At 45.9% G+C, this 25,851-nt stretch overlaps 1 protein-coding gene across 1 annotated transcript in view; it reads right to left on the bottom strand.

Annotated features, from left to right (window-relative positions):
* NDUFS1 (NADH:ubiquinone oxidoreductase core subunit S1) overlaps positions 1–24,555 on the bottom strand; it is a 30,762-nt gene extending 6,207 nt beyond the window's left edge. Inside the window, exons 1-15 of the mRNA XM_029069023.1 lie at positions 24,516–24,555; positions 19,475–19,539; positions 17,767–17,858; positions 16,658–16,765; positions 16,022–16,098; positions 14,875–14,956; positions 14,652–14,782; positions 11,046–11,231; positions 9,772–9,906; positions 9,062–9,176; positions 8,652–8,797; positions 8,273–8,401; positions 3,049–3,178; positions 973–1,133; positions 172–326 (exon numbers count right to left, since the gene is read on the bottom strand). Of these exons, the coding sequence (XP_028924856.1) occupies positions 172–326; positions 973–1,133; positions 3,049–3,178; positions 8,273–8,401; positions 8,652–8,797; positions 9,062–9,176; positions 9,772–9,906; positions 11,046–11,231; positions 14,652–14,782; positions 14,875–14,956; positions 16,022–16,098; positions 16,658–16,765; positions 17,767–17,858; positions 19,475–19,535 (1,708 nt within the window). The 5' untranslated portion in view covers positions 19,536–19,539; positions 24,516–24,555. The remainder of the gene's footprint in view (positions 1–171; positions 327–972; positions 1,134–3,048; positions 3,179–8,272; positions 8,402–8,651; positions 8,798–9,061; positions 9,177–9,771; positions 9,907–11,045; positions 11,232–14,651; positions 14,783–14,874; positions 14,957–16,021; positions 16,099–16,657; positions 16,766–17,766; positions 17,859–19,474; positions 19,540–24,515) is intronic.
* Positions 24,556–25,851: the final 1,296 nt, after the last annotated feature.

Raw genomic sequence — 25,851 nt, 5'->3', positions numbered from 1 at the left:
TGCTCACCACATAGTAAAACCTTAACAAATACCAGAATTATTACTTCACGGTGGCAAATAGCAACACGTGTTGAGAGGATTGGGTGATTATCGGATTTTAAAAAATAAAGTGAACACGACTGTTTCCTCTGATCCTACCCGGCTGTAACTGCAATGATCGACGCTAACTACCTTGATAGATAATGAAGCAATCTTTGGGCAAATCCTGGCGGGTAACGCAGCCTCCATCTGCTCCCAGGAGAAACAACACTTTGGGTGGGTGCTTCCGGATGGCCTCCACTCCGGGTTTATAACCGAGATCCAAAGCCGCGACCTGGCTCGCCACCCTGCAAGACAGGGGCAGGAGAATATCCGACACCTTTATCGGAGCAGAGATCCCCAAATTCACTCATTCATTCAATCGTATTTATTTATTTACTGAGTGCAGAGCACTGTACTAAGCACTTAGGAGGGTACGCTGTAACAGAGTTGGTAGACAAGTTCCCTGCCCACGATGCACAAAGTAAGCACTCGATAAATAATACCAATTGCCTGATGGACTGACTGAGCCCAATCCAATTTTCTCTGGGTGTGTGTTTTAAAACAGGAGAGGATTTTATCCTTTAGCAGGCAGATAACCCACGCCTTTGGGTCCCTCTCTCTATCCAGTTGCCCAACCAAAATATGGCCAAACAAAGCAGCAGGGCAAAAAGGCAAGTCCAAATTTCAATTCTAACTTTGCCTGTCTCAACATCAGAAGTCCTAGCTGCATCTGGAAAGTAGAGGCAAGGCTGCTCCCAAATCAAGCCATTCCTCTCCCTACACAGAGCGGTGCCTCTTTAGGCTTTCATTCAGGATCCGAAATCTCCTCTCCCACAGACTGGAAGACATCGGGGCTCCAAGGCTTTGCGCGACAGGGATTCCAGGGATAAAATGGCCGGCTTCCTACCGGAAGAATCGACGCTAGCTTCCAAGAGAAGTTGGACAACAGACCTGTGGAGGATATTCATAACCTTCCAGTCCTCGCCGACTCCGCTGCCGGCACGGACGCTCTGGGCCAGGGTGGAGACGGCGGCAAGGACGGCGGCTCCGTCGTTGCGTTGCAGGGCCGAGCTGCCTAAAACCACCATGGGTTTTTTGGCTTGCTTCAGGACCTGGGAGATAAGAAGGGACAGAAATGAGGACCCTGAAGGAGGAATGCGCCTCATTTACAAACCCTCCAGCAGGTAGTCCGCCACTCATTTCCACCAGCTGGGGTCTGGGCCAGCCCGATTCATTTCTATACAATGTTGATACAATCACCGTGATCAACCTCCTATAAGATACTTTCTTTTTTTTATGGTATTTGTTAAGCGCTTACTATGTGCCAGGCACCGTACTAAGCGCTAGGACAGAATCAAGCTATCAGGTCGGACACAGTCTTACGCACCCGTTGCACTTCCCAAGTGCTTTGTACTGAATTTTACATTCAAATTCCCTTGCCTGATAACAGATTTGGGGACAAATGGGTCAAAGGTGCCACCATGACTGTCATCTGTGGAAAACAAATTGTGCCATCCACCCTAGCCAGATACTTTACCCTTCTGTCACTCATTGCTAGCTCACCGTATTAAATACTGTACAGTTGCAGAATCGCAAATCATCATCACGTTGGTATTTGTTAAAGCGCTTACTATGTGCAGAGCACTGTTCTAAGTGCTGGGGTAGATACAGGGTCATCAGATTGTCCCACGTGAGGCTCACAGTTAATCCCCATTTTCCAGATGAGGGAACTGAGGTACAGAAGTGAAGTGACTTGCCCACAGTCACACAGCAGACAAGTGGCAGAGCGGGGATTTGAACCCATGACCTCTGACTCCCAAGCCCGGGCTCTTTCCACTGAGCCACGCTGCTTCTATGAGACAGTACAGTAGGATGAGGCCGGGCTGTGTAGTACAATCACCCCAGACGGACATCACCTACAGGCACACAACTGTTTCTTCCTACACTGAATCAGCTTGCGCCAACTTGTGGGTCCTGTTATATCAACTCAACAGTGTCATCCAGTGGACAGAGCATGGGCCTGAGAGTCAGAAGGACCTGGGTTCTAATCCCAGCGCTGCCACTTGTCAGCTGTGTGACTGTGGGCAAGTCACTTCACTTCTCTGTGCCTCAGTTCCCTCATCTGTAAAATGGGGATTAACTGTGAACCTCACGTGGGACAATCTGATGACCCTGTATCTACCCCAGTGCTTAGAACAGTGCTCTGCACATAATAAGCGCTTAACAAATACTACCATTATTATTATAACGGTACTATAATATATTATAATAATAATAATGTCAGGCCCTCTTTCTCCCCTCGTGTTATATCTAGAAAACGTACTGAAACTTGTTACAGCAGAACTGGGTGTGGGAAGCTTCAGTAACTACAGCTTCAGTAACTATGAGAAGCAGCATGGCATAGTGGAAAGATCACGGGTCTGGGAGTCAGAAGATCAGAGGTTCTAATCCCGGCTCCGCCACTTGTCTGCTGTGTGACCTTGGGCAAGTCACTTCACTTCTCTGTGCCTCAGTTACCTCATCTGCCAAACGGGGAGTCTGGGAGTCCCATGTGGGACAGGGACTGTGTCCAACCCAAGAGCCCGGGCTTGGGAGTCAGAGGCCATGGGTTCAAATCCCGGATCAGCCACTATTCAGCTGTGTGACTCTGGGCAAGTCACTTGACTTCTGTGCCCCAATGACCTCATCCGTAAAATGGGGGTGAAGACCGTGAGTCCCACGTGGAACAACCTGATGACCATGTATCTTCTCCAGCGCTTAGAACAGTGCTTTGCACATAGTAAGCGCTTAACAAATGCCTCATTATCCAGCGCTTAGAACAGTGCTTTGCACATAGTAAGCGCTTAACAAATGCCTCATTATCCAGCGCTTAGAACAGTGCTCTGCACATAGTAAGCGCTTTACAAATACCAACATTTTTTTTTCATCCCAGTGCTTAAAATAGAGCCTGGCACATAAACATAGTAAGCACACTTGTTATGCACTTAAATGCCACAATTATTATTATTAAAGGATTTCAAAGGGCACCTGGCTGAACGGATGGCTTCCGGAAGCAAGGTCCTGCAGGATCTTGGGGGAATCTCCCAGATGATCGTATCGATAAGTCAGATCTACTTGACTCCCTACAAGAGCCACTTGCAGCTCATTATGGAGCCAGCTGGAATGACAAAAAGGACAATACCCCTCTAATTATTACCGATCTTAATGAAACTAACACAATGGGCTATTTCTTTTAAACAAATTCTAAACTCGTGAATAAGATAAAGCCACATACAAATAATGAAACGCAAGATAAAGAAAATCTCGAAGGGACAAAGTAATGAAATCAAGGTAAATGGAAAAAGGACCCGCTTTACAAATGGAAGAGATCCCTCTCTCTCTAAATTCCTGCACATTTGTAAGTGTCCGTGCCCATCAGGGCCGAGGGGCTAAGAGTGTATGTAAGATCGCTGTGGGCGTGACTGTGGGCAAATCACTTAACTTCTCTGTGCCTCAGTTACCTCATCTGTAAAATGGAGATTAAGACTGTTATAGTGCACTCTCCCAAGGGCTTACTACAGTAAGCGCTCAATGTATACGCTTCGTACAGTGCTCTGTGCACAGCAGGTGCTCAATAAATACTCAGTACAGTGCTCTGCACACAGTAAGTGTGCAATAGAGAAGCAGCGTGGCTCAGTGGAAAGAGCATGGGCTTTGAAGTCAGAGGTCATGAGTTTGAATCCCAGCTCTGCCACTTATCAGCTGTGTGACTGTGGGCAAGTCACTTAACTTCTCTGTGCCTCAGTTACCAGAAGCAGCATGGCTCAGTGGAAAGAGCACGGGCTTTGGAGTCAGGGCTCATGAGTTCGAATCCCAGCTCTGCCACTTGTCGGCTGTGTGACTGTGGGCAAGTAACTTAACTTCTCCGTGCCTCAGTTCCCTCATCTGTAAAATGGGGATTAAGACTGTGAGCCCCACGTGGGACAACCTGATTCCCCTATGTCTACCCCAGCGCTTAGAACAGTGCTCGGCACATAGTAAGCGCTTAACAAATACCAACATTATTATAAAATGGGGATTAAGACTGTGAGCCCCACGTGGGACATCCTGATTCCCCTGTGTCTACCCCAGCGCTTAGAACAGTGCTCGGCACATAGTAAGCGCTTAACAAATACCAACATTATTATTATTATTAATAAATATGACTGAATGAAATACAGCTGAATGAATGAATGAGTGGGAACTTTTAATAATGCTGGTATTTGTTAAGCACTTACTATGTGCAAAGCACTGCTCTAAGCGCTGGGGGGATACAAGGTGATCAAGTTGTCCCATGTGGGGCTCACAGTCTTCAACCCCATTTTACAGGTGAGGTAACGGAGGCCCAGAGAAGTGAAGTGACTTGCCCAAAGTCACACAGCATGACAAGCTCCGGAGCCGGGATTAGAGCCCATGCGGCTTAGTGGAAAGAGCCCGGGCTTGGGAGTCAGAGGTCATGGGTTCGATTCCCGGCTCTGCCACTTGTCAGCTGTGTGACTGTGGGCAAGTCACTTCACTTCTCTGGGCCTCAGTTCCCTCATCTGTAAAATGGGGATTAACTGTGAGCTTCACGTGGGACGACCAGATGACCCTGTATCTACCCCAGCGCTTAGAACAGTGCTCTGCACATAGTAAGCGCTTAACAAATACCAACACTATTGTAATTATTATGACCCCACGGGAAGTTCCCAGGGGTTGCAGTGTTGGCTTTACGGGAGCGACTTCCCGCCAGTAGGTGGCGCTCTCCCCCCGCGTTTGCCCAAGGCTGGGCTGCCTTGCTCAACCAGTTCTCCCTCTCCCTCGTCTGCTGCCTCAGTTTCCCCAAGTCATGAACTTGGGGTAAGAAGAATATAATTGACTCTTGGAGGAAATCGATCAATCGAATTTATTGACCGCTCCCTATCTGCACAGCACTGTACTAAAGCGCTCAAAAGAGTACCACTGGTGAATTTTGCTCTTTTTCTTTCGGATTTGGCTGAGGAGGTCGGTAGAGTGACTTTTGGGGACTGGCTCTGTGTCATCGGGTTCAACGATTCCCCCGCTCTGGATTCTGCTGCCGTGGCTCACGGAGAATCACTCAATGTTTCTGGGCCCGGGGGCTATTCCTCACCCCCAGTGATCCGGTCATCCACTTCATCAAGAAAATGAACACCAATCAGGTCTGAGCTCCCCAAAACTCCCCCTCCTCCGCTTCCATCCCCCCTCCTCAACTTTCCCATCCTTCCCAGCAGTATCTCCAGTGGAGCTCTCCTGACTCCTCTCTAATGCCACCCTCCACCTGCGCATCAGACCTCATTCCTTCGCACCTTATAAAAACTCTCACCCCTTCCCTCCTTAACTACCATCTTCAACCATTCACTGCCCACTGGCTTCTTCCCCACATCCTTCCAACATGCACAAGTCTCCCCCATCCTAAAAAACCCCTCCCTTGACCCCCCCAGCCCCCTCTGGTTATTACCCCATCTCCCTCCTACCCTTCCTCTCCAAACTCCTTGAGTCATCTACATGTGTCCAATTTCTCTCCTCCAACTCTCTCCTGGACCCCTTCCATTCTGACTTCCGCCCCCTTCACTCCACTGAAACCGCCCTCTCAAAGGTCACCAATGACCTTCTTATTGCCAAATCCAACAGATCCTACTCCATCCTAATCCTCCTCGACCTCTCAGCTGCCTCTGATAGTGTGGAACATCCCCTCCTCCTCAATACGTTATCCAACCTTGGCTTCACTGACTCTGTCCTCTCCTGGTTCTCCTCTTCCCTCTCTGGCCATTCATTCTCAGTCTCCTTCGCGGGCTCCTCCTCCCCCTCCGGTCCCCTAACTGTAGGGGGTCGCTCAAGGGTCAGTTCTGGGTCTCCTATTCTCCAACTACACTCATTCCCTTGGAGAACCCATTCGCTCCCATGGCTTCAACTATCATCTCTATGACGATGACACACAAATCTACATCTCCTCCCTAGTTGCCTCTTCCTCCCTCCAGGCTCGCGTCTCCTCCTGCCCTCAGGACATCTCTACTAGGATGCCCTCCCGTCTTCCCTCCCAAATGCTGTCCTCTCCCGAACTTTGCCGTCACAGTGGACGGCACAGCCACCCTTCCCGTCTCACAAGTCCGCAACCTTGGTGTCATCTTTGACTCCACTCTCTCCTTCACCCCATACATCCAATCTGTCACCAAATCCTGCCGGTCTCACCTTCACATCACCACCAAGATCCGTCCTTTCTTCTCCATCCAGACCGCTACCACATTAATACAATCACTCATCCTATCCTAACTGGATTAACTGCAACAGCCTCCTTTCTGATCTCCCAACCTCCTGTTTCTCCCGACTTCAGTCCCTACTTCACTGCTGCCCAGATTACCTTTCTACAGAAACGTTCAGGGCATGTCATCCCCCCCGCCTTCAAAGATATCCAGTGGTTGCCTATCAAACTCCGAATCAAACAAAAACTCCTCACTATTGGCTTCAGAGCTCTCCATGCCCTTGCCGCTTCTTACCTCACCTCCCTTCTCTCCTTCTAACATCCCAGCCCGCACACTCCACTCCTCTGGTGCTAACCTTCTCACTGTACCTCCATCTCACCTGTCCCACCATCGATGCCTGACCCTCGTCCCACCTCTTCCCTGCAATGCCCTCCCTCCTCAAATCCACCAAACAACCTCTCTTCCCCCCTTCAAAGCCCTACTGAAGGCTCGCTTCCTCCAAGAAGATTGCCCAGACGAAGTCTCCCTTTTCCTCAACTTCCCCTCCCTTCTGCATCACCTAGACTCGCTCCCTTTGCTCTCCCCCCATTTTCCTGCCCCATAACACATTGCACTTATGTATATATCTATTATTCTATTTATTTATATTGATGCCTGTTTACCTGTTTTGATGTTTGCCTCCCCCTCGCAAACTGTAAATCCGGTGTGGGCAGGGATTGTCCCTCTTCATTGCTGAACTGTACTTTCCAAGTGCTTAGTACAGTGCTCTGCACAGAGTAAGCTCTCAATAAATACAATTAAATAAATAAATACAGGACCTACAAAGGGGTTAAGGAAGGCCTGCACAAAGGAAGGGTAAAGTCTGCAAAGAAGCAAATCAATATGAAAGAAAAGAAATCCACCTGAGACAAGTCTTTGGCCTGGCGAGAATTAGCATTCAGGAATCTGGAAAAACTGTCTTCTCAGAGTTTTGGTCACTCTACTTCAGGGTCAGGAATTGTGCCTAATTTTTAACTCAGTATTCTTTCCTTGCATATGACACAGTGCATGCTTAATAAACACCATTACTATTACATTTCTCTCTTCATTTCTTCGAAGATGGAATCCTGCTCTTTTGGCAGATTCCAAAACGTGCACAAAAAAGTCACCAGTGATGTGACTGAAAGGATGAAGCAGAGAACCATTTTTCAAAAACCACAGAGACTTCCAAGAAAAACCTTTCATTCATTCATTCAATAGTATTTATTGAGCGCTTACTATGTGCAGAGCACTGTACTAAGTGCTTGGGATGAACAAGTCGGCAACAGATAGAGACAGTCCCTGCCGTTTGACGGGCTTACGGTCTAATCGGGGGAGACGGACAGACGAGAACAATGGCAATAAATAGAGTCAAGGGGAAGAACGTCTCGTAAAAACAATGGCGACTAAATAGAATCAAGGCGATGTACAATTCATTAACAAAATAAATAGGGTAACGAAAATATATACAGTTGAGTGGACGAGTACAGTGCTGTGGGGATGGGAAGGGAGAGGTGGAGGAGCAGAGGGAAAAGGGGAAAAAGAGGGTTAAGCTGCGGAGAGGTAAAGGGGGGATGGCAGAGGGAGTAGAGGGAGAAGAGGAGCTCAGTCTGGGAACGCCTCTTGGAGGAGGTGAGTTTTAAGTAGGGTTTTGAAGAGGGAAAGGGAATCAGTTTGGCGGAGGTGAGGAGGGAGGGCGTTCCGGGACCGCGGGAGGACGCGGCCCGGGGGTCGACGACGGGATAGGCGATACCGAGGGATGGTGAGGAGGTGGGCGGCAGAGGAGCGGAGCGTGCGGGGTGGGCGGTAGAAAGAGAGAAGGGAGGAGAGGTAGGAAGGAACCTGATCAAGTAGGCACCTTAATTTCTAGAGCTTTCTGTTCTCTTCCAAGTTATCTGCTCTAATCACCCCAGGAACGTTTAACCGTTTAGTAGTTGGCTAATGATTGTTTTATAAATTTATCACAGCAGAGGACGTCGTCATTAAGAAGCTTGTTTTCATCACGGATCACTAACCTCTTTCGAATTCTTGCGTTAAACAGCGGTGCCTCAAAGCGTGGATTTGTGCCTATGAGAAGCAACACATCTGCTTCCTCCACACCAGCAATTGTTGTATTAAGGAGGTAGTTGGAGCGCAGGTCTGTGCTAGAGACACAAAAGACACGGGACAAATTATAGTACCAGAGGAGATGAAGTGGGAGAAATTAGAAGAGAAGGTCTCTGCAGTGAAACACCTGAGTTTTCCCGGATTTTCCCCAGGAAAGTAATAACCCTGGCTGATTAGACCTTTACGAGGTGATAGCTGACCAAGTACTGTTATGTCCTAGGCATAATCCACTCCCATCTGAAAGGGAACAGAGCAACTTTATCAATATCTTGGCTTTGGAGGACTCACCCAGCTCCTGCAGAAGGGAAGACCTCCTCGGTGCACAGCGCGTCAGAGTCTAGTCTATTAAGTAAGTCTTTGAGGGAGACCAGGGCTTCAGCATCCACCAAACCACCAACTATTGCTGCTACATCACTGCCTTGAACGTTCTGCAACTAGAAAGGGAGAATACTATTAGTCTGGGGCGGGGGGGAGGCCATTTATGGGCTGCCAACAGCTTACGCTCGTCCCTTGGGCCTTGAGCTCACTATGGACAAAGAACATGCTCGCCGATCCTGTTGTGCTGCACTCTTCCAAGTGCTCAGTACAGTGCTCTGTGCATAGTAAGCGCTCAATAAATAGGACTGATTCATTGGTGCCTCATCTGCCATGGCCCAGCTCTGAGACTCCGGTCCTTCAATACCAATAAATAATCTTACCATTCCAGCAACCCTGGAGAGGGCGTCTTCCCACGAGGTATGCGTCAAAAGCCCCTTTTCGTTTCTGACCATTGGCTGGGTAAGTCGCTGACGCTTTAATCCGTCGTATGAAAATCTGGACCACAGAAAAATTAATACATATAGCAGAGCTTTCCCAAGTGATAACAATGACTATCAAGCTTTATTTACCCTCTCAGACAAACAGAAATGTGATGAAAAGGAGAGCTCTGCTCTGAGGGCCACAAGTGGTTCTGAATGATGCTTATTCATAACATTAATTGTAGGAAATATCAGACAGAAATAGATCTTGTCCCAAATTACCCTAAATTTAAAATTAAACGTCTTTTAATGGGTCTGAATAGCCTGCTAAAAATACGTAAGTAGTTATGAGAAATCCATTAAGTTGTCAAGAATAAACATGTTTGTTAATATCGTCAATTATCATATTTATTTGAGAGTTCCTTTACGTACCCTGAATGACATTAACATTAGCTGTCGGATACAATTATCCTCATTTTTCCAAATGTAGAAATTGATGTAAATTAAGTCACTTTCCAAAGGTCACTTGCGGAATCAAAGGGAAAGCTAGAATTACAATCTAGATCCCAGCCTATTCTTTACAGTAGACAATCCACCCTACTACTGTTTCTCCGTTTAATTATAAAATTTCCCTTTCAAATAGGTGCAAAAAAATCAGGGACACTACATACCTAGTTTTATCAGAAATCCATTCTTCATTTATGTCTTCATGCATCTTTGGCAAAATCCTCATCACTTCTCCAGTCCTTGTGCTTACCACGATATTACTGCCAACCGCATCCATCACATCAATGGATTCTGTCTTTCTGTGAAGAGCAACCGCAAATTTAATTTTATAAATTACTTTTATATTAAATCGGCTTCACAGATTGTCTTTGAGTCACAATAAAAATATTGAAATGGAAGATTACCTATTCGAAACTCTGAGCCCAGAACAGCTGTAGAACTCAACAGGAAATGCCACAAGTGGGTTATACCAACAAACCACTCAGGTCTCAAGGAACGTGAGGGAGATTATAGGATAGACGCATGTTGCCGGAAGAAGCCCCTCGAATTCCCTAACACTGCTCTAAATAAAATGCCAAGTAAAATTCCCTCAGTTCTTTGTTTCTGATGATGCCAAGAGGGAATGGGGGAAACCATGCGAGGGCTATTCTCAACATCCACATTTATGCTTGGGAATGAGCCATCTAATATTCTTAACTTTTTCCCCCTACCTATAATTTTTCCTCTAGTAACCTTCTAGTTTATAACAGTCTTCAAGAGGGAAAACCTAACTGACAAAGCTAGAGAGGCAGAGTGGCCTTATGGATAGATTACGGGCCTGGGAATCAGAAGGACCTGGGTTCTAATCCTGACTCTGCCGCTTGTCTGCCATGTGACCTTGAGTAAGTCACTTCACTTCCCTATGCCACAGTTACCTCATCTATAAAATGAGCTTTAAGACTGTGAGCCCTGTGTGGGACAGGAACCGTGTCCAACCTGATTATCTTGGATCTGCTCCAGAGTTTAGAAAGATGCCTGGCCCATAGTAAGCGCTTAACAAACACCACAATTATTATTAAAGCTGGAGGCCAGATCATAAAATTTCTAAAGCCGGCCTTGCCCCAGGGAATTACCAATATAGGCTAGGAGAACAGAAAAGGATGCTAATTTCAATACTTATGTAACTTTTAAGTGACCAGCAGGAGATTAAGATTTGAACTGATTTGGAAGTCGCTATTTTACAGGTCTGTTCAACCTAATTATTCATGGAACAGAATTGGTTTGGTTTTTTTTTTTAAAAAAATCTCTTCTTTACTTAAGAGTTCGAAACAAGAAATATTATAGACCACAGAGAGATAAAGCGAAGGCTAAAATAACACTGAGAAATTTCAAACTTTTACAACATGTGAAGTGGAAAGGAGGAATACCCAAGGCAGTCCAAAGTCATTAGGATACCTACCTGGTCTCCCAAGGACGAGCAGTAAAAGCGTAGGGCTTAGAGGTAAGGGCCCCCACAGGACAGATGTCGATCACATTCCCCGACAGCTCAGACATGAACATCTTCTCGATGTACGTGCCAACTTGCATCTCATTTCCTCTGCCTGTTGTTCCTAAATCATCTACTCCTGCAATCTCGCTGGCAAACCTAGTGGATGAAAAGAACTCTGTCATAACTAGGAGTGACAGGTCTCTCTAATTCTAAAAAACTGTTAAAAAGAATTATGTCAGAGCAGAAATAATTAGATTTCATTTTTCAGAGGTGGGGGAAAGAGATGTCAATGTAAATATGGGTATGGGGTAATGGATCAATTTATTGAGCCCTTCCTGTGTATAAAGCACTGTACTGAGCGTTTGGGAGTGTATAATGCAACACAGTCGGTAGAGTTGTTCCTTGCCCACAAGGAGCTGGCAGACAAGAAGGGAGGAGAGACATGAATATAAGTAAATAATAATTATTGAGGGTAATTAAAAAATAGGCCATCCTTCAAAAAGCACCTTTACAGCAGTGTGGCCTAGCGGATAGAGCACGGACCCGGGAGCCAGAAGGACCTAGATTTTGATCCCAGCTCCACCACTAGCTTGCTGCGTGACCTTGGGCAAGTCGCTTCGCTTGCCTGTGCCTCAGTTGCCTCATCTGTAAAATGGGAATTAAGACTAGGAACCCCATGTGGGACATGGACTGTGTGCAACCTGATTAGCTTGTATATCTCAGTGCTTAATAATAATAACAATAATGTTGGTATTTGTTAAGCGCTTACTATGTGCCGAGCACTGTTCTAAACGCTGGGGTTGACATAGGGGAATCAGGTTGTCCCATGTGGGGCTCACAGTCTTAATCCCCATTTTACAGATGAGGGAACTGAGGCCCAGAGAAGTTAAGTGACTTGCCCACAGACACACAGCCGACAAGTGGCAGAGCTGGGATTCGAACTCATGAGCCCTGACTCCAAAGCCCGTGCTCTTTCCACTGAGCCACGCTGCTTCTCCAATAATAATAATAATGTTGGTATTTGTTAAGTGCTTACTATGTGCACAGCACTGTTCTAAGCACTGGGGTAGATACAGGGTGATCAGGTTGTCCCACGTGGGGTTCACAGTTTTAATCCCCATTTTACAGATGAGGAAACTGAGGCCCAGAGAAGTGAAGTGACTTGCCCACAGTCACACAGCTGACAAGTGGCAGATCCGGGATTCGAACCCAAGACCTCTGACTCCCCAGCCCGGGCTCTTTCCACTGAGCCAAGCTGTACAGTGTCTGGAACATAGTAAGTGCTTAAATAGTAAGTGCAAAAAATTGCAACGGTTAGAATTTCTTGATTACCAAAACAACGTATTAGAAATGCCCCTGCCCATTTTCAGCGAGGGTAATTTATAGAACTTCAGACCCAACCTGCCCTAAGAGAACAATGGCCTCGGGGGATGTGGTTGCTTCCCTCCAGTTTGCCGCCCCCACCCCAAAGGAGAGAAGACAAACAGAGAATCCTCTCTACCTGCCGCTCCCATCAATCCTTCAATCGGGAGCACTGGAAGCTCCTCGGGGGCAGGGATTATGCCTCCTGTTAATTACTGTTCTCTCCCAAGTGCTCAGTACAGTGCTCTACAGCCAGGAGGTGCTCAAATACTCTTGACTGGTTACTGTGAGCAGAGCACCGTAAGTGCTTCAGAGAGTACAAGAGGTTGGTAGGCACGGTCGCTGCCTTCAGGAGTCTATCCTCTAGCAGAGAAGTACAAACTTAAATAAAATTACAAATCTAAGGGAAATTGGGCAGTTAGGGTCTTACACCCCACCCCATTTTCCATTCAACATCAACAAGAGAAGCGGCAAGGTCTAGAGGAAAGAACGCAGGTCTGGGAGGCTGAGGACCTGGGATCTAATCCCATATCCACCAGTGGGCTGACATGTGCTCTGGGGCAAGTCACCTAACTGCTCTGTGCTTCCATTTTCTCAACTGTAGAACAGAGCTCAAACCCGTGTTTTTTCTGCCTCCAACTGATTTTGTCACAACTTATCTGTGTCTCAGCTCAGTTATTCAATACCCGTTTTCCCCCGTACTTAATAATAATAAGGATGGTATTTGTTACGCAATGTGCCAGGCACTATACTAAGCGCTGGGATGGACAGAAGCAAATCGGGTTGGACGCACTCACTGTCCCACGTGAGGCTCACTGTCTCAATCCCCATTTTCCAGATGAGGTAACTGAAGCCCAGAGAAGTGAAGTGACTTGCCCAAGGTCACATAGCAGACAAGTGGCAGAGCCAGAATTAGAACCCACGACCTTCCGACTCCCACGCGCTTGCTCTATCCACTATGCCATGCTGCTTCTCTACTTGGACTGTAGGCTCCATGTGGTAACTGGTTATCTTGTATGTCCCCCAGCACTTCATACCATGCTTGACACATCGTGAGCACTTAAATACCACAATTATTATTATTAATAACATTCAGGCTCTCACAGTTCAGTTTTACTCATCACTGTAGCCACTTAGTTGAGTTCTGTGCTGGCTGATACTGTCCCGTTAGAAACAACCACACCTGGAGAACAAGTCCTCCAACTCCTAGCTCTTCTCCTCTGGGGCTTTTTCTGTCTTCTAATGATTTGGTTCCAGTAAATGTTGCTGCAGAGAGCCAATGGGGTCAAACATACAGGCTGGGAGAGGGAATTATTATTTAAGCAGAAGAGCAAGTGGCTTATTCATTCATTCAATAGTATTTACTGAGCGCTTACTATGTGTACTAAGCGCTTGGAATGAACAAGTCGGCAACAGATAGAGACGGTCCCTGCCGTATGACGGGCTTACAGGCTTAGTGGAGAGAGCACAGGCTTGGGAGTCAAAGGACGGGGTTCTAATTCCGGCTCTGCCACTTGTCTGATGTGTATCCTTGGGCAAGACACTTAACGTCTCTGTGACGCAGTTACCTCATCTGTAAAATGGGGATTAAGACTGTGAGCCCCAAGTGGGACCACCTGATTACTTCTATCTACCCCAGGGCTTAGATCAGTGCTTGGCACACAGTAAGCACTTAACAAATACCATAATAATTATCATTATTCTTTACTGAGTGCTTACTATTTGCAGAACACGCTCCTAACCGCTCGGGAGAGGACAATACAACAGAATTAGCAGACATGGTCCCTGCCCATAGCAAGAAGCAATGTGGTCTAGTGGATAGAACATGGGCCTGGGAGTCAAAAGGACCTGGGTTCTAATCCCAGAGCTGCCACTTGGCTGCTGTGACTTGGGCAAGTAACCTAACTTCTCATATACCTCACCTGCAAAATGGGGATTAAGACTGTGAGTCCCATGTGGGATATGGACTGTATCCAACGTGGTTAGCCTGCATCTATCCCAGCACTCAGGACAGTGCCTGGCACACAGTAAATCCTTAACAAATATCATTAAACTATATAAAAAAAGAGATTAAAGAATTTATATTCTAGAGAGGAAACCCTTGGGGCTTAGGCTTTGGGTTTACAGAATGATATTTCTCAGGGCGATCATGGTTTGTGAACATTAAATGAGGCAGGAAACGGGTACCCAAGGAGAGAAAAACAAAGACTTTACCTGATGCATCGGGTACACTGGATACATCTAGTCATGATGGTCTTCACCAGAGGCCCAATGTTCTTATCTTCCACAGCCCGTTTTCCTTCTAAAAATCTGCTTCTATCGCTGCCGAACATCATTGACTGGTCCTAAATTAGATCCAAGGGAAAGCTGAATTGAATTGCGGTAGCTAACGAGGAAACCCTAAGAAAACACGCAGATGGGCATTTATAGACTTTACCTGCAGATCGCATTCACCTCCCTGGTCACAGATGGGGCAGTCCAGTGGGTGATTTGCTAGTAAGAATTCCATCACACCCTCCCTGTTAGGGCATAATAAACCAGAACATTAAATAAAAGAATACTACTTCTACCAACTTCAATTTTACAGAGTCATTCTCCTGAGGAATTCTACACCCTTCACGTTAATCCTTCCAGTATGGAAGTTTTGAACGTGTGGCCACTGTTTAATATACTTCTTGAGACATTCAGGAACAATCTATTAAAAAAAAACACAAATCTACATTCCTGTCTGATTTTCAACTGGCACCTGTGTTTTAGAAATAGGATGGGAAATGTTTCTAATGCAATGTAAGCCGGAAGTCATGGTGTTAAAACTTCAGTGCAAGATGGAACAGTTCTTCCTCCAACTTAGACTATAAGCCTCATGAGGGACAGGGACTGTGCCCAATCTAATTAACCTGTATCTCCCCCAGTGCTTAAAACAGTGTTTGACACAAGGAACAGTTCTTCCTCCAACTTAGACTATAAGCCCCATGAGGGGCAGGGACTTGTCCAATCTAATTAACCTGTATCTCTATCTCCCCCAGTGCTTAAAACAGTGTTTGACACATAGTAAGTGCTTAACAAATACCATTAAAAAAACAAAAACCCAAACTATTTCCACCTGATAATCTATGGACAATGAATTATGAAAAAGTGGCCTGCTAAAATACAAAAAGCCTTGGGTTTGTTTTTTTTTAAACCAAACATGTCAGGTTTCCCGTAGGAAGTGACCAAACTGTAAACTTCTTGTGCGTGGGGATCACATCTACCAATTCTACTGCACTCTCGCAAGTGCTTGGGGCAGCACTCTGCACACAGTAAGTGCTTGATGAATATCACAGATTGATGGGTGGGTGGAAGAGACAGTGGAGCTTTCTTTCAAAATTATCCCTAGGTCTTTAAAGCAGATCTTGGGCAAAAGATAACAATTAATGCTATTCATTAAGTGCTTACTGCATGCAGATCATTCTAGTAAGCGCTTGGGAAAATACAACAGATTTGGTCGACGTGGGCACTGCCCATAAGGAGCTGACAGTCCAGGGGGAGACAGACATTTAAGTAGGTTAGGTGAAAGGCGAGTGCATGTAGGGAGAGCAAAATACCTTGCTTTCCTGGACTTCTCAGAGTTTGTCAGTATGTTCCAGCCCTTCATTACTGGCATGGCACAGGCAGCTACAGGCTGTAATATTAAACAAAAACCCCCATCAGGACTTGCACACCCCCTTTACCTAATCCAAGTTATATTATGCTTTCATGTAACAAATGAAACTTTATAACCGGATTAAAAAATGTCACGATTTCACTTTTTTTTCATATTTGTATGGAGGTCTTATTTGGGTGGTTTATATTTCCCCCATTTCCTTTTTCAAATTCCCTTGAGGGTAGAAATGGCAATAAAATATATTCTGCTTAATTAAAAAAAGAAAACAATGCAAACCTTTGTAAGAACATCTAAAGCAATATTTCCGCTAATTGAGCCTCTGACTGCTTGAGCTAACCTTATGGGCTTGTTTAATTAAAGCTCTACAAGAGAATCCACCACTGAACAAGGATGACCTTAAAATAGAGAACGAGCACCCATTACTTTGAATACCTCTGGAGAGGTACTGCTAATCCTCTCCCTTCAACTCTGTATTTCACAGGCACCACCTCTCTCCACCCCTGCAAATCGACCCGATCCGCAAGCTCCGGCCTGGCTCCTAGCCAGGGCTCCCCATGGGGCATCCGCAATAACGTACCTTAGGGGCTTTCTCGATCTCCACAAGGCACATCCTGCAGTTTCCAGCAACAGACAGCCTTTCATGATAACAGAAGCGGGGGATTTGCATGCCAACTTTTTCACATGCCTAGAAAACAAAGGAAACCTATCCTTAATTTTTTTATATTAATGTCTGTCTCCCCCTCTATCAAATTGCCTTAGTGCTTACTGTGTGCAGACAGAACTGCACTAAGCACTTGGGAGAAGACAGTATAACCGTATAACAGAGTTAGTAGACACGTTCCCTGAGCACAAACAAGTTTACGGTCTAGATGGGGAGACAGACACTAATATAAATACATTACAAACATGTACAAAAGTGCTGTGGGGCTCTTGGGGAAAACAGGAACTGAATGTAAAAATGATGTGGGCAGCAGAGTGAAGTATGGACTGGAGTGGGAAAAGATGGGAGACAGGGAGGTTAGGAAGGAGGCTGATAAAGTAGCCAAGGTGGGACAGGGTAAGTGCTTGAAATAACATGGTAGCAGTTTGGACGGAGAGGAAAGGTACAGATTTTAGCAATGTTGTAAAGGCCAAACTGACAGTATTTATTGGCAGATCCAATAGGTGCGTTAAATGAGAGAGATGAGTCGAAGATAACGCCAAGGATTACGGGCTTGTGAAACACGTAAGATGGTGGTGCTGTCTACAGTGATAAATTAGGGGGGAGGACTGGGTTTGAGTAGAAGATAAGGAGTTCTGTTTTTGAGAGGTCAAACTTAAGGTGCCTGTGAGACATCCTAGTAGAGATGTTTTGAAGGCAAGAGAAGTGAGACCACAGAGAGGGAAAGAGATCAGGGCTGGAGATGGAGATTCGGGAATCACAGCCACAGAGGTGGAGGCTGAAGAGACCCTAAGTTTGTTGTGGCAGGGGAACGTGTCTGCCAACGCTGCTATGTTATACTCTCCCAAGTGTTCAGTTCAGTGCTCTGCACAAAGTGCTCACTAAAAACCATGGACCGATCCATTTATACTTTACCCTTCTACAGCAGCGTTGGGAAGCATATCAAAGGAGCTTGCAAATTATTTAGAAGAATAAGGCAATGTAACTAAATCAGAGGCAAAATCCTAGAAGAAATCCAGGCTGACCTGGAGCACCGTGGTCCCAGGTTCCACCATGACAGGTTGTCCATCAACAAACACTTCAATCAAGTTGCTGGCCGCAGTTGCCGTCGTGCGCACTGACAACAGAAAATGGTAAATGGGCAATTTAAACGAACCAGTGTGGAATCACTTCCAGCAGACCAATGCCTGCTGTATGCACTATCTCCTGTGGTGCCAAAGCTAAATTTGGACATATTAAGAAATTACTTCTCTTCACCTGAGTTACAGCATAAAACTATACCCTTGCCTTCATTCTTCCTCCCACACAATTTTTCACCTCCTGTTCCTCCCTTCGCTATCTTTCCATTTCTGTTCATGCTGCTCCTTTTGTCCCTTCTTTCTCCCTTTCACTGGGCCTAGACCTCTTTCCCCAAGTCACGAGCCTTTTTTCTCCTTTTCCTAAAATCTTTCCCCCTGGGTCCCTTTCCAAGCCTCTCCTCTTGCCCTCTGAATGGCTCATTCCTTTCTCAACTTCTGTTCCATCTTCCTATAACTCTCTACTTCTCTGTTCTCTCTCTGGCTTTCCATTTTCCGTCTTTTACTCCTCCTACCTCCCCTCTTTCTTTGGGCATCTATTAATACATTCTTGTCCTTTTACCCCCTCACACCCTTCTGACCCACTTTACCCTCTCTTTGGGAACTTTCCCCTTTCTCTTGGTCACGCCACATCATTTCTTTCTACTTCTCAAATCTTCGATCAGTCCCCTCGTCTGTCCTAGACTCCGTATCCGTGCAGGCAGCAAGACGTAGCTTGAGATGTTACCGTATAATACATTTGAGATCAATTAGAAAGCTATGTTCACTCAGTAGCTGCCTACATAAAATTGTCCAAAAAACCACCCAGGAGAGTGGTTCAAGCTTTTGACTATTTAGTTCTGTTTCAGCATCCAAGGTACTGGAGAGTTTTTAAAGAAAAACAAAAAAACAGAACGGCAGTTAAATGTTCTTGTAGCTGGCACACTCTGCCCTTCCCTAGGGATAAGGCTGAGGAGAGGAGATGCATGGAAAGAGCATAAGAGACTCCTCTTCCTCCTGCCCTTGAAGAACAAGGGTTTCTTGGAGAAGGAAGTCCAAAATACTTTGTAAATCACTTTTTAATCTGCATTCTTCTTTCAGACACCCATAAATATTTACTGCTTGCTTACTCTGAAAAATCCACCTATTTTATGTTTGCCATTTGCATATTTCTATTTTAGAAATCCATTATTTTTCCAAAAAGTATTTGTCCTCGGAATGCATGCCAGTGATTTCAAATGCAAGTTGAGCAAGCTGTGCTCCCAAGCTATGTCTTGCTGCTTCCACGGCTATGGACTCTAGAACAGATGAGGGCACTGACTGAAAATTTAAGAAGTAGAAAGAAATGAAGTGCCCTGACCAAGAAAAAGGGGAAAGTTCCCAAAGAGAGGGTAAAGTGGGTGAGAAGGGTGTGGGGGGGTAAAAGGACAAGAATGCAGGAATAAATGCACAAAGAGAGGAGGTGGGGGAAGTAAAAGACAGAAAATGGAAAGCCAAAGAGAGAACAGAGTAGAAGGTCATGGGAAGATGGAAGAGAAGTTGAGAAAGGAATGAGCCATTCAAAGGGCAAAATGAGCCATTCAAAACGAGGATTTGGCCCCAATTCTGCACTGATGTTCTGCAAAATTGATGTATAAACATAAGTTTATGAAATTATGGAGGCAAGAAGGAGACTTACCACATCCTTTGGTGGACTGAGCCACGCCAGTTAAGGCCCTGCGAAGCGGAAGTCGTAACATGTTGCTGAAAATAAACCAGAAAGAGTAATGTTTCTTTGTAGAAAATATAACCCGGGCAAAAGATACACTTTCAGGAGGTGAACCTTAAAACAAGAGAAAACATCAATAGACTCAAAAGGGTAAGAAGTCTGATTCAGCGTTAAGAGGAAATCAAGATAAAGCTATGAGAAAAGTTGGGATGTTAGAAGGTTCATCTCTAACTACGGTAATAATAATATTTGTTACATGCTTACTGTGCACCAAGGACCGGGGTCAGTACAAGATAACCGGGTCTGACAGGGTCCCTGTCCTTCATCGGGCTCACAGTCTTAAGTAGGAGGGAGAACAGGAACTGATTTGCCATCTTATAGATGAGGAAACAGATTCAGAGAAGTCTGGTGGTTTACCCAAGGTCAAGCGGGAGGCAATGGGCAGAGGCGGAATTGGATCCCAGGTCTGCGTTCTTTCCACGAGGTCACGTTGCAGATGGATGTCAAGGACAACCATCACACACTGTTCCTCCAAACATCCTTCGGTGCCACTGATGGCAACATCGGACTTGACTAGACTGTAACTTCACTGTGGGCAGGGAATGTGTGCTCTGTATTGGATTCTTCCAAGCCCTTGGTACAGTGCTCTGCACACAGTATGCGCTCAAAAAATATGACCGGCTGACTGACCCATGGCACGAACTGGTGTGGCAGTCATTACGTTTTACTTTCATCCAATGAATAGTACCAAGGTGAAAAATAATAGTTATTGAGCATTGTTATGTTTTACATTCTCAGAAACACATTCATTGGATAGTACCAAGGTGAAAAATCATACTTTACGTATTGAACACCCTTTCTACCAAAACTCAAGGTATTTAGAGCTCACAAACTAGAAATGGATCATTTCAACATACAAGACACACACACATCTAAAATTGGTGAAAAACGGAAGATTCCAGCTGTACAGCAACGCTGTAATACTCTAGTTGGATATTGAGAAAGGAGATGTTTAGTGTGGGTGGATAACAATTTTGCTCTAAGCTTAAAGGGCATGGCCTGGTTTCTGCATAGGATGCTAGGCAATTTCCCCTTACTGAAACTTCACATGCAATTAAACTGTTTCTAATCCAAAAATTTTAAGACGTTGTTTCTTACTACTGTTAACCCATTGTCAGAGTTGAAGCTATTCAAATTAATCTTACTGCTGAGGTCAATAAACATAATGGTGGCCTAGTGGAAAGAGCCTGGGCCTGGGCGTCAGGAGACCTGGGTCCTGATCCTCGCTCTGCTACGTGCCTGCTGGGTAACCTTGGGCAAGTGGCTTCACTTCTCTGGGTTTCAGTTTCCACTGCCAATTCTATGGTATTTCCAGTAAGAAAGTATGGACCCAAAAGCGGGACGGCTAAAAAACAGGATAGAAACAACATCGATTCTTTTGAAATGTGCTGTTGGAGAAGGCTTTTGCAAATACCACGGACTGCCCAAAAGACAAACAAATGGATTCTGGAGCAAATTAAACCAGTGGTCTTTGGAAGGTCAAATGACTCGACTCGAACTAGCATATTTTGGACATACAATCAGGAGGACTAATTGTCTAGAGAAGACGCTAATGCTAGGAAAAGTCCAGGGAAAACGTGGAAGGGGCAGACCAGCAGCTAGATGGATAGAGACCTATAATAATGATAACGGAAGAACCATTTGAAAGGTTGTGATTTATGGCAGAGGATGGGACGTTCTGGAGAAAGTATATCCACGGAGTCGCTATGAATCGGAAATGACTCGATGGCACTTAATAGTAATAAAATGGGGATTCAGTACCTGTTCTCCCTCCCGCTTAGACGGTGTGCCCCGTGTGGGATACGGACTGTGTGTGATCTGATCATCTTGTATCTATCCCCCTGCTTGGAGCACAGTAAATGCTTAACAGATACCCCAATCGTTCCTATCCCGATATTCCCCCTGCCTTTTGAAACAGCAGGACGGCTGGTTGCCCAACGATGCCTGGGTGGATCCCTCTCTGAGAATCTGCTTGGGATGACTACAGGCCCAAAGTGGCTCTGTAGACCTTGTAGCCACCCCCACAGACTCGATCCGGGTTGGCTCGATAACTGCTCGAGGTCTAAAGCAGTCCCAGTGGCCCCCGCCCCAAATACACACACAAATCTAACCCCCAAAGAGGTCAGGGGGCTCGTAGGCTCTAGATGCAACCTCTAGACTGTGAGTTCACTGTGGGCAGGGAATGTGTCTGTTGTTATACCGTATTCCTCCAAGCACTTAATATAGTATTTTGCACACAGGGAGCACTTAAATACAAATGTATGAACCTGGTGCTCCCTAAGCTCATTAGCAGTACAAGGTAAGGGAGGTGGGGAGATCATTCCCCCACACCTCCAGTCTCTAAAGAGCCCCCCGACCCCCCCCCCATCCGAAGCTACACGAGGCCGGGTCTTTCTGGGATAGCTGCAAATCCTCTGGAACTAGCAGGGCCCAAAGTAGTCACCGAACCTGGGCTTTGTTCATCCTCTCGTTACCCCTCGTCAGTCAATCATATTTATTGATCGCTTTCTGTGCAGAGCGCTGTACTAAGTGCTTGAGAGAGTACAATACAACAATAAACAGACCCATTCCCTGCCCATAACGAGGGGAAGTCTATGATGCAGTTAGGCATGATGGTAAACTGCGGATTTAAGCACATTCTATCTTCCTGCAACAAGAAATGAAGTGTTGGAAGAAAAAACTGGTTAGATTACAAGCCACCAGAGAAAAAAGGGGAAAGTGGGAAGAGAAGAAGGGGATGAGGAGGAGCTATTACTAGAATGTCAAGCCCCATAAAAACCTTGCCCCCAAACCCCAAATGAAAAGTGGGTGCCCCTGTTCCCAGCCAGCAGGTTTCTGGAAATCTGCCCTGGGGCTTGGGAGCGGGAAGAGGGTGGGAGTGAGAGAGACCCCCAATGCTAGCCCACTGGGCAGGGCCTGGATGCGAGTGGGCGGATGAGAGGGCGACCGATGTAGGGGGGAATGGTGGGAAAGACAAAGGGGGAGGAGGTGAGAGCCGTTGTCAAGGAGATGAAAAGTTTTCGGGGATGTGAGGGAGATCTGCCCCCTTCCAGAGGTCATACAGCAGACAAGGTCACACAGCAGACAAGTGGTGGAGCTGGCATTAGAACCCATGTCCTTCTGACTCCTCGCCCTACGGATGAGGAAACTGAGGCACAGAGAAGGTAAGTGACTTGCTCAAGGTCACACATCAGGCCAGTGACAGAGCTGCGATGAGCTGGAGAAGCAGCACGGTGTAGCGGACAGAGCACAGGCCTGGGAGTCAGAAGACTATAGGTTCTAATTTCGGCTCTGCCACTTGTCTGCTGTGTGACCTTAAGCAAGTCACTTCACTGTTCTGTGACTCAGTTTCCTCATCTATAAAAATGGGGAATAATACTGTGAGCCCCATGTGGGGCAAGGACTGTGTCCAATCTGATTCGCTTGTACCCACCCCAGTGCTTAGTACAGTGCTTGGCACACAGTAAGCACTTAAATACTAGACTTACTAATTATTATTATCAATAATAATAACGAATACCACAGAAAGATTGATGCCACAGAACTTTGGAAAAATGAAAGTAATCTACAAATAGAAGTGTAGAGACTTCTTCAGAGAAGCAGCGTGGTGCAGCGGAAAGAGCACGGGCTTTGGAGTCAGGGCTCATGAGATCGAATCCCAGCTCTGCCACTTGTCAGCTGTGTGACTGTGGGCGAGTCACTTAACTTCTCTGTGCCTCAGTTCCCTCATCTGTAAAATGGGGATTAAGACTGTGAGCCCCACGTGGGACAACCTGATTCCCCTGTGTCTCCCCCAGCGCTTAGAACAGTGCTCTGCACATAGTAAGCGCTTAACAAATACCACCATTATTAAGTGTCACTACTATCATTCTGTCCAGATTCTCACTTTTGCTTGGCTGCACGGGCAGGGGAGGAAGAAGGGGAAGCCTGGAGGTGGTAGGAGCTCTTCTTCACCGCCACTTGGCCCCCTCCTCACTCGTGAACGGTAAAGCACCTCCATTCCCGATATTCTGCCCACGGTCCCATTCCTGGGAAGGATGGACTTCGGCAGCCCCGAGTCTTTCAGCCGGATGCGTCGGCCCCAGAGATAAAGAGCACTCACCGGAAACCACAGAGCAAAACTGAGAGGTCTGCCTTCGCCTAACCCCAATCAATCACTGGTATTTATTGAGCGCTTACTGTGTTCCTATTAAGTGCTTAGGAGAGTACAATAGAACCAGTAGCCCCGATCCTTGCCTCTGAGTAGCTCACAGCCTAGCACGTTAGATTCCAGGGCTGACCCGGTAGCTGCAAGGCACGGTTTCTTGCCGGTTGCATTTTGGGACCAGCCGCATGGATTGGCCCAGAAAGCTACACCAGTCACACCAAAAGGCTGCCTCACAATTTAGATATATTTCGTATGAAATGTCAATTTCGATTTTAAAAGTCTGCTGTTTTCTTTTAGAGCAGCAGCTGGCCTGGTGGAAGGAGCACAGGCCTATGAATCTCAAGTCCTGGATCCTAATCCCGACTCCGACAAGAATTCCCTGCTGTGTGACCTTGGGCAAGTCCCATAATAATAAAATGAACAGTAATAGTAAGAGTAATATTTGTGAAGTGCTTACTGTAGTCCAAACGCTGACCGAAGCGCAGGGGGCAGATACAACATAAGTAGGTTGGACACGGTCTCTGCGCTTCTTGAGGTTCACAGTCTGATTCGGGGGGAGAGGAGGCATTCCCTCATTGCTCTTCTCTCTCTCCTGGAACTCTCTCCGGCTCTTCATCTGGCAGACCACCGCTCTCCCATCTTCAAAACCCTACTTAAATACTATCTCCTCTAGAAAGCCCTGAATAACCTCACATCCTCCTGTTATATTTCCCTCCCTATTGCTTATCCTCTAAGTGTTTAGGCAGTTACTCAACTCCCTCTCCCAGGAGCACTTACAGAATGTTAAAATTTTCTGTTCCCTACCTGAAATTTATTTCGGCGTCCGACTTCTCCTCTGGACTGTAAGCTCCTTCAGGATCGGATCTAAGAGAAGCAGCGCGACCTAGTGAAAAGTACACAGGCAATCAGGGTTCTGATCCGGGCTCTGGCACCTGTCTGATGTGTGACCACGGGTAAAAAGACTGTCTCTTCTACAGCGCTCAGCACATTGCCTGTCACAAAGTAAGCACTTAACAAATGCCATAAAAAAGTCACTTAGTTTCTCTGTGTCTCAGTTTCCTCGTTTGTAAGATGGAAGGTTAAATATCAGTTTTCCTTGGCTCTTAAACTGTGAGCCTCAACTAGCATTAGCTCTTCGGTCTCCCAAGCTCTGCACACAGTAAATGCTCAAAAAGTACTACTGATGTGGAGGAGGGAGCTGTGTCCAAGCTGATTATCTTATATATACCAAAGCACTTAGTACAATGCTTGGCACAGTAACGTATTAACAAATAGCACAATTATTATTACTAGCTCTATTGTACTCTCCCAGGTGCTGAGAATAATGCTCTGCACACAGAAGGGGTTCACTAAATACTTTTCATTGATCGAGGGCGGAGTACTCATTCATTCAATCAAATGTATTGAGCACTTACTGTGTGCACAACACTGTACTAAGAGCTTAGAAAGTACAATTCGGGCAACAAATAGAGACAATCCCTACCCAACAACGGAATCACAGTCTAGAAGGGGGGAGACAGAAAACAAAAACAAGTAGACAGGCATCAATAGTATCAATATAAATAGAACTATAGATATATACACATCATTAATAAAACAAATAGAATAATAAATATGTATATACATATATACACACAAGTGCTGTGGGGCGAGGGAGATAGAGCAGAGGGATGGAGTCAGGGCGATGGAGAGGGGAGGAGGAGCAGAGGAAAAGGGGGGCTCAGTCTGGGATGCCACTAGCACAATAATCAATTCCCCCATGGGGTCTGAGGCTCATCCATTACACCCTGAGGACTGTAAGCTCCTTGTGGGCAGGGATCCTACCTACCAACTCTGTTGTAGAAAACTCCCCCAGGCGCTTTATACAGAGCTCTGCACGCCATTACCATTCAATAAATACAATAGATTGAGATTCCAAAACTATCAATGTGAATTGATCACCTGTGGGTAGAGCACTGTACTAGAGACAGGGTTCCTGCCCTCTACCTTACAATCTATTGGGAGAAAAAAATCCATTGTGCAAAACAAAAAGTGATATTCCTGACTCCCGATGACCACAAGTCCACTAAAAAAAAATATAAAGACCTCAAGGACCATATATTTTCTTTCTTGTATTTCTAATAACATCTTGGATTAAGGA

This window comes from Ornithorhynchus anatinus, chromosome 7, assembly GCF_004115215.2.
Source record: "Ornithorhynchus anatinus isolate Pmale09 chromosome 7, mOrnAna1.pri.v4, whole genome shotgun sequence".
In the NCBI taxonomy this organism is placed as follows: Eukaryota; Metazoa; Chordata; class Mammalia; order Monotremata; family Ornithorhynchidae; genus Ornithorhynchus; species Ornithorhynchus anatinus.
This window is presented reverse-complemented; position numbering and strand designations above follow the sequence as displayed.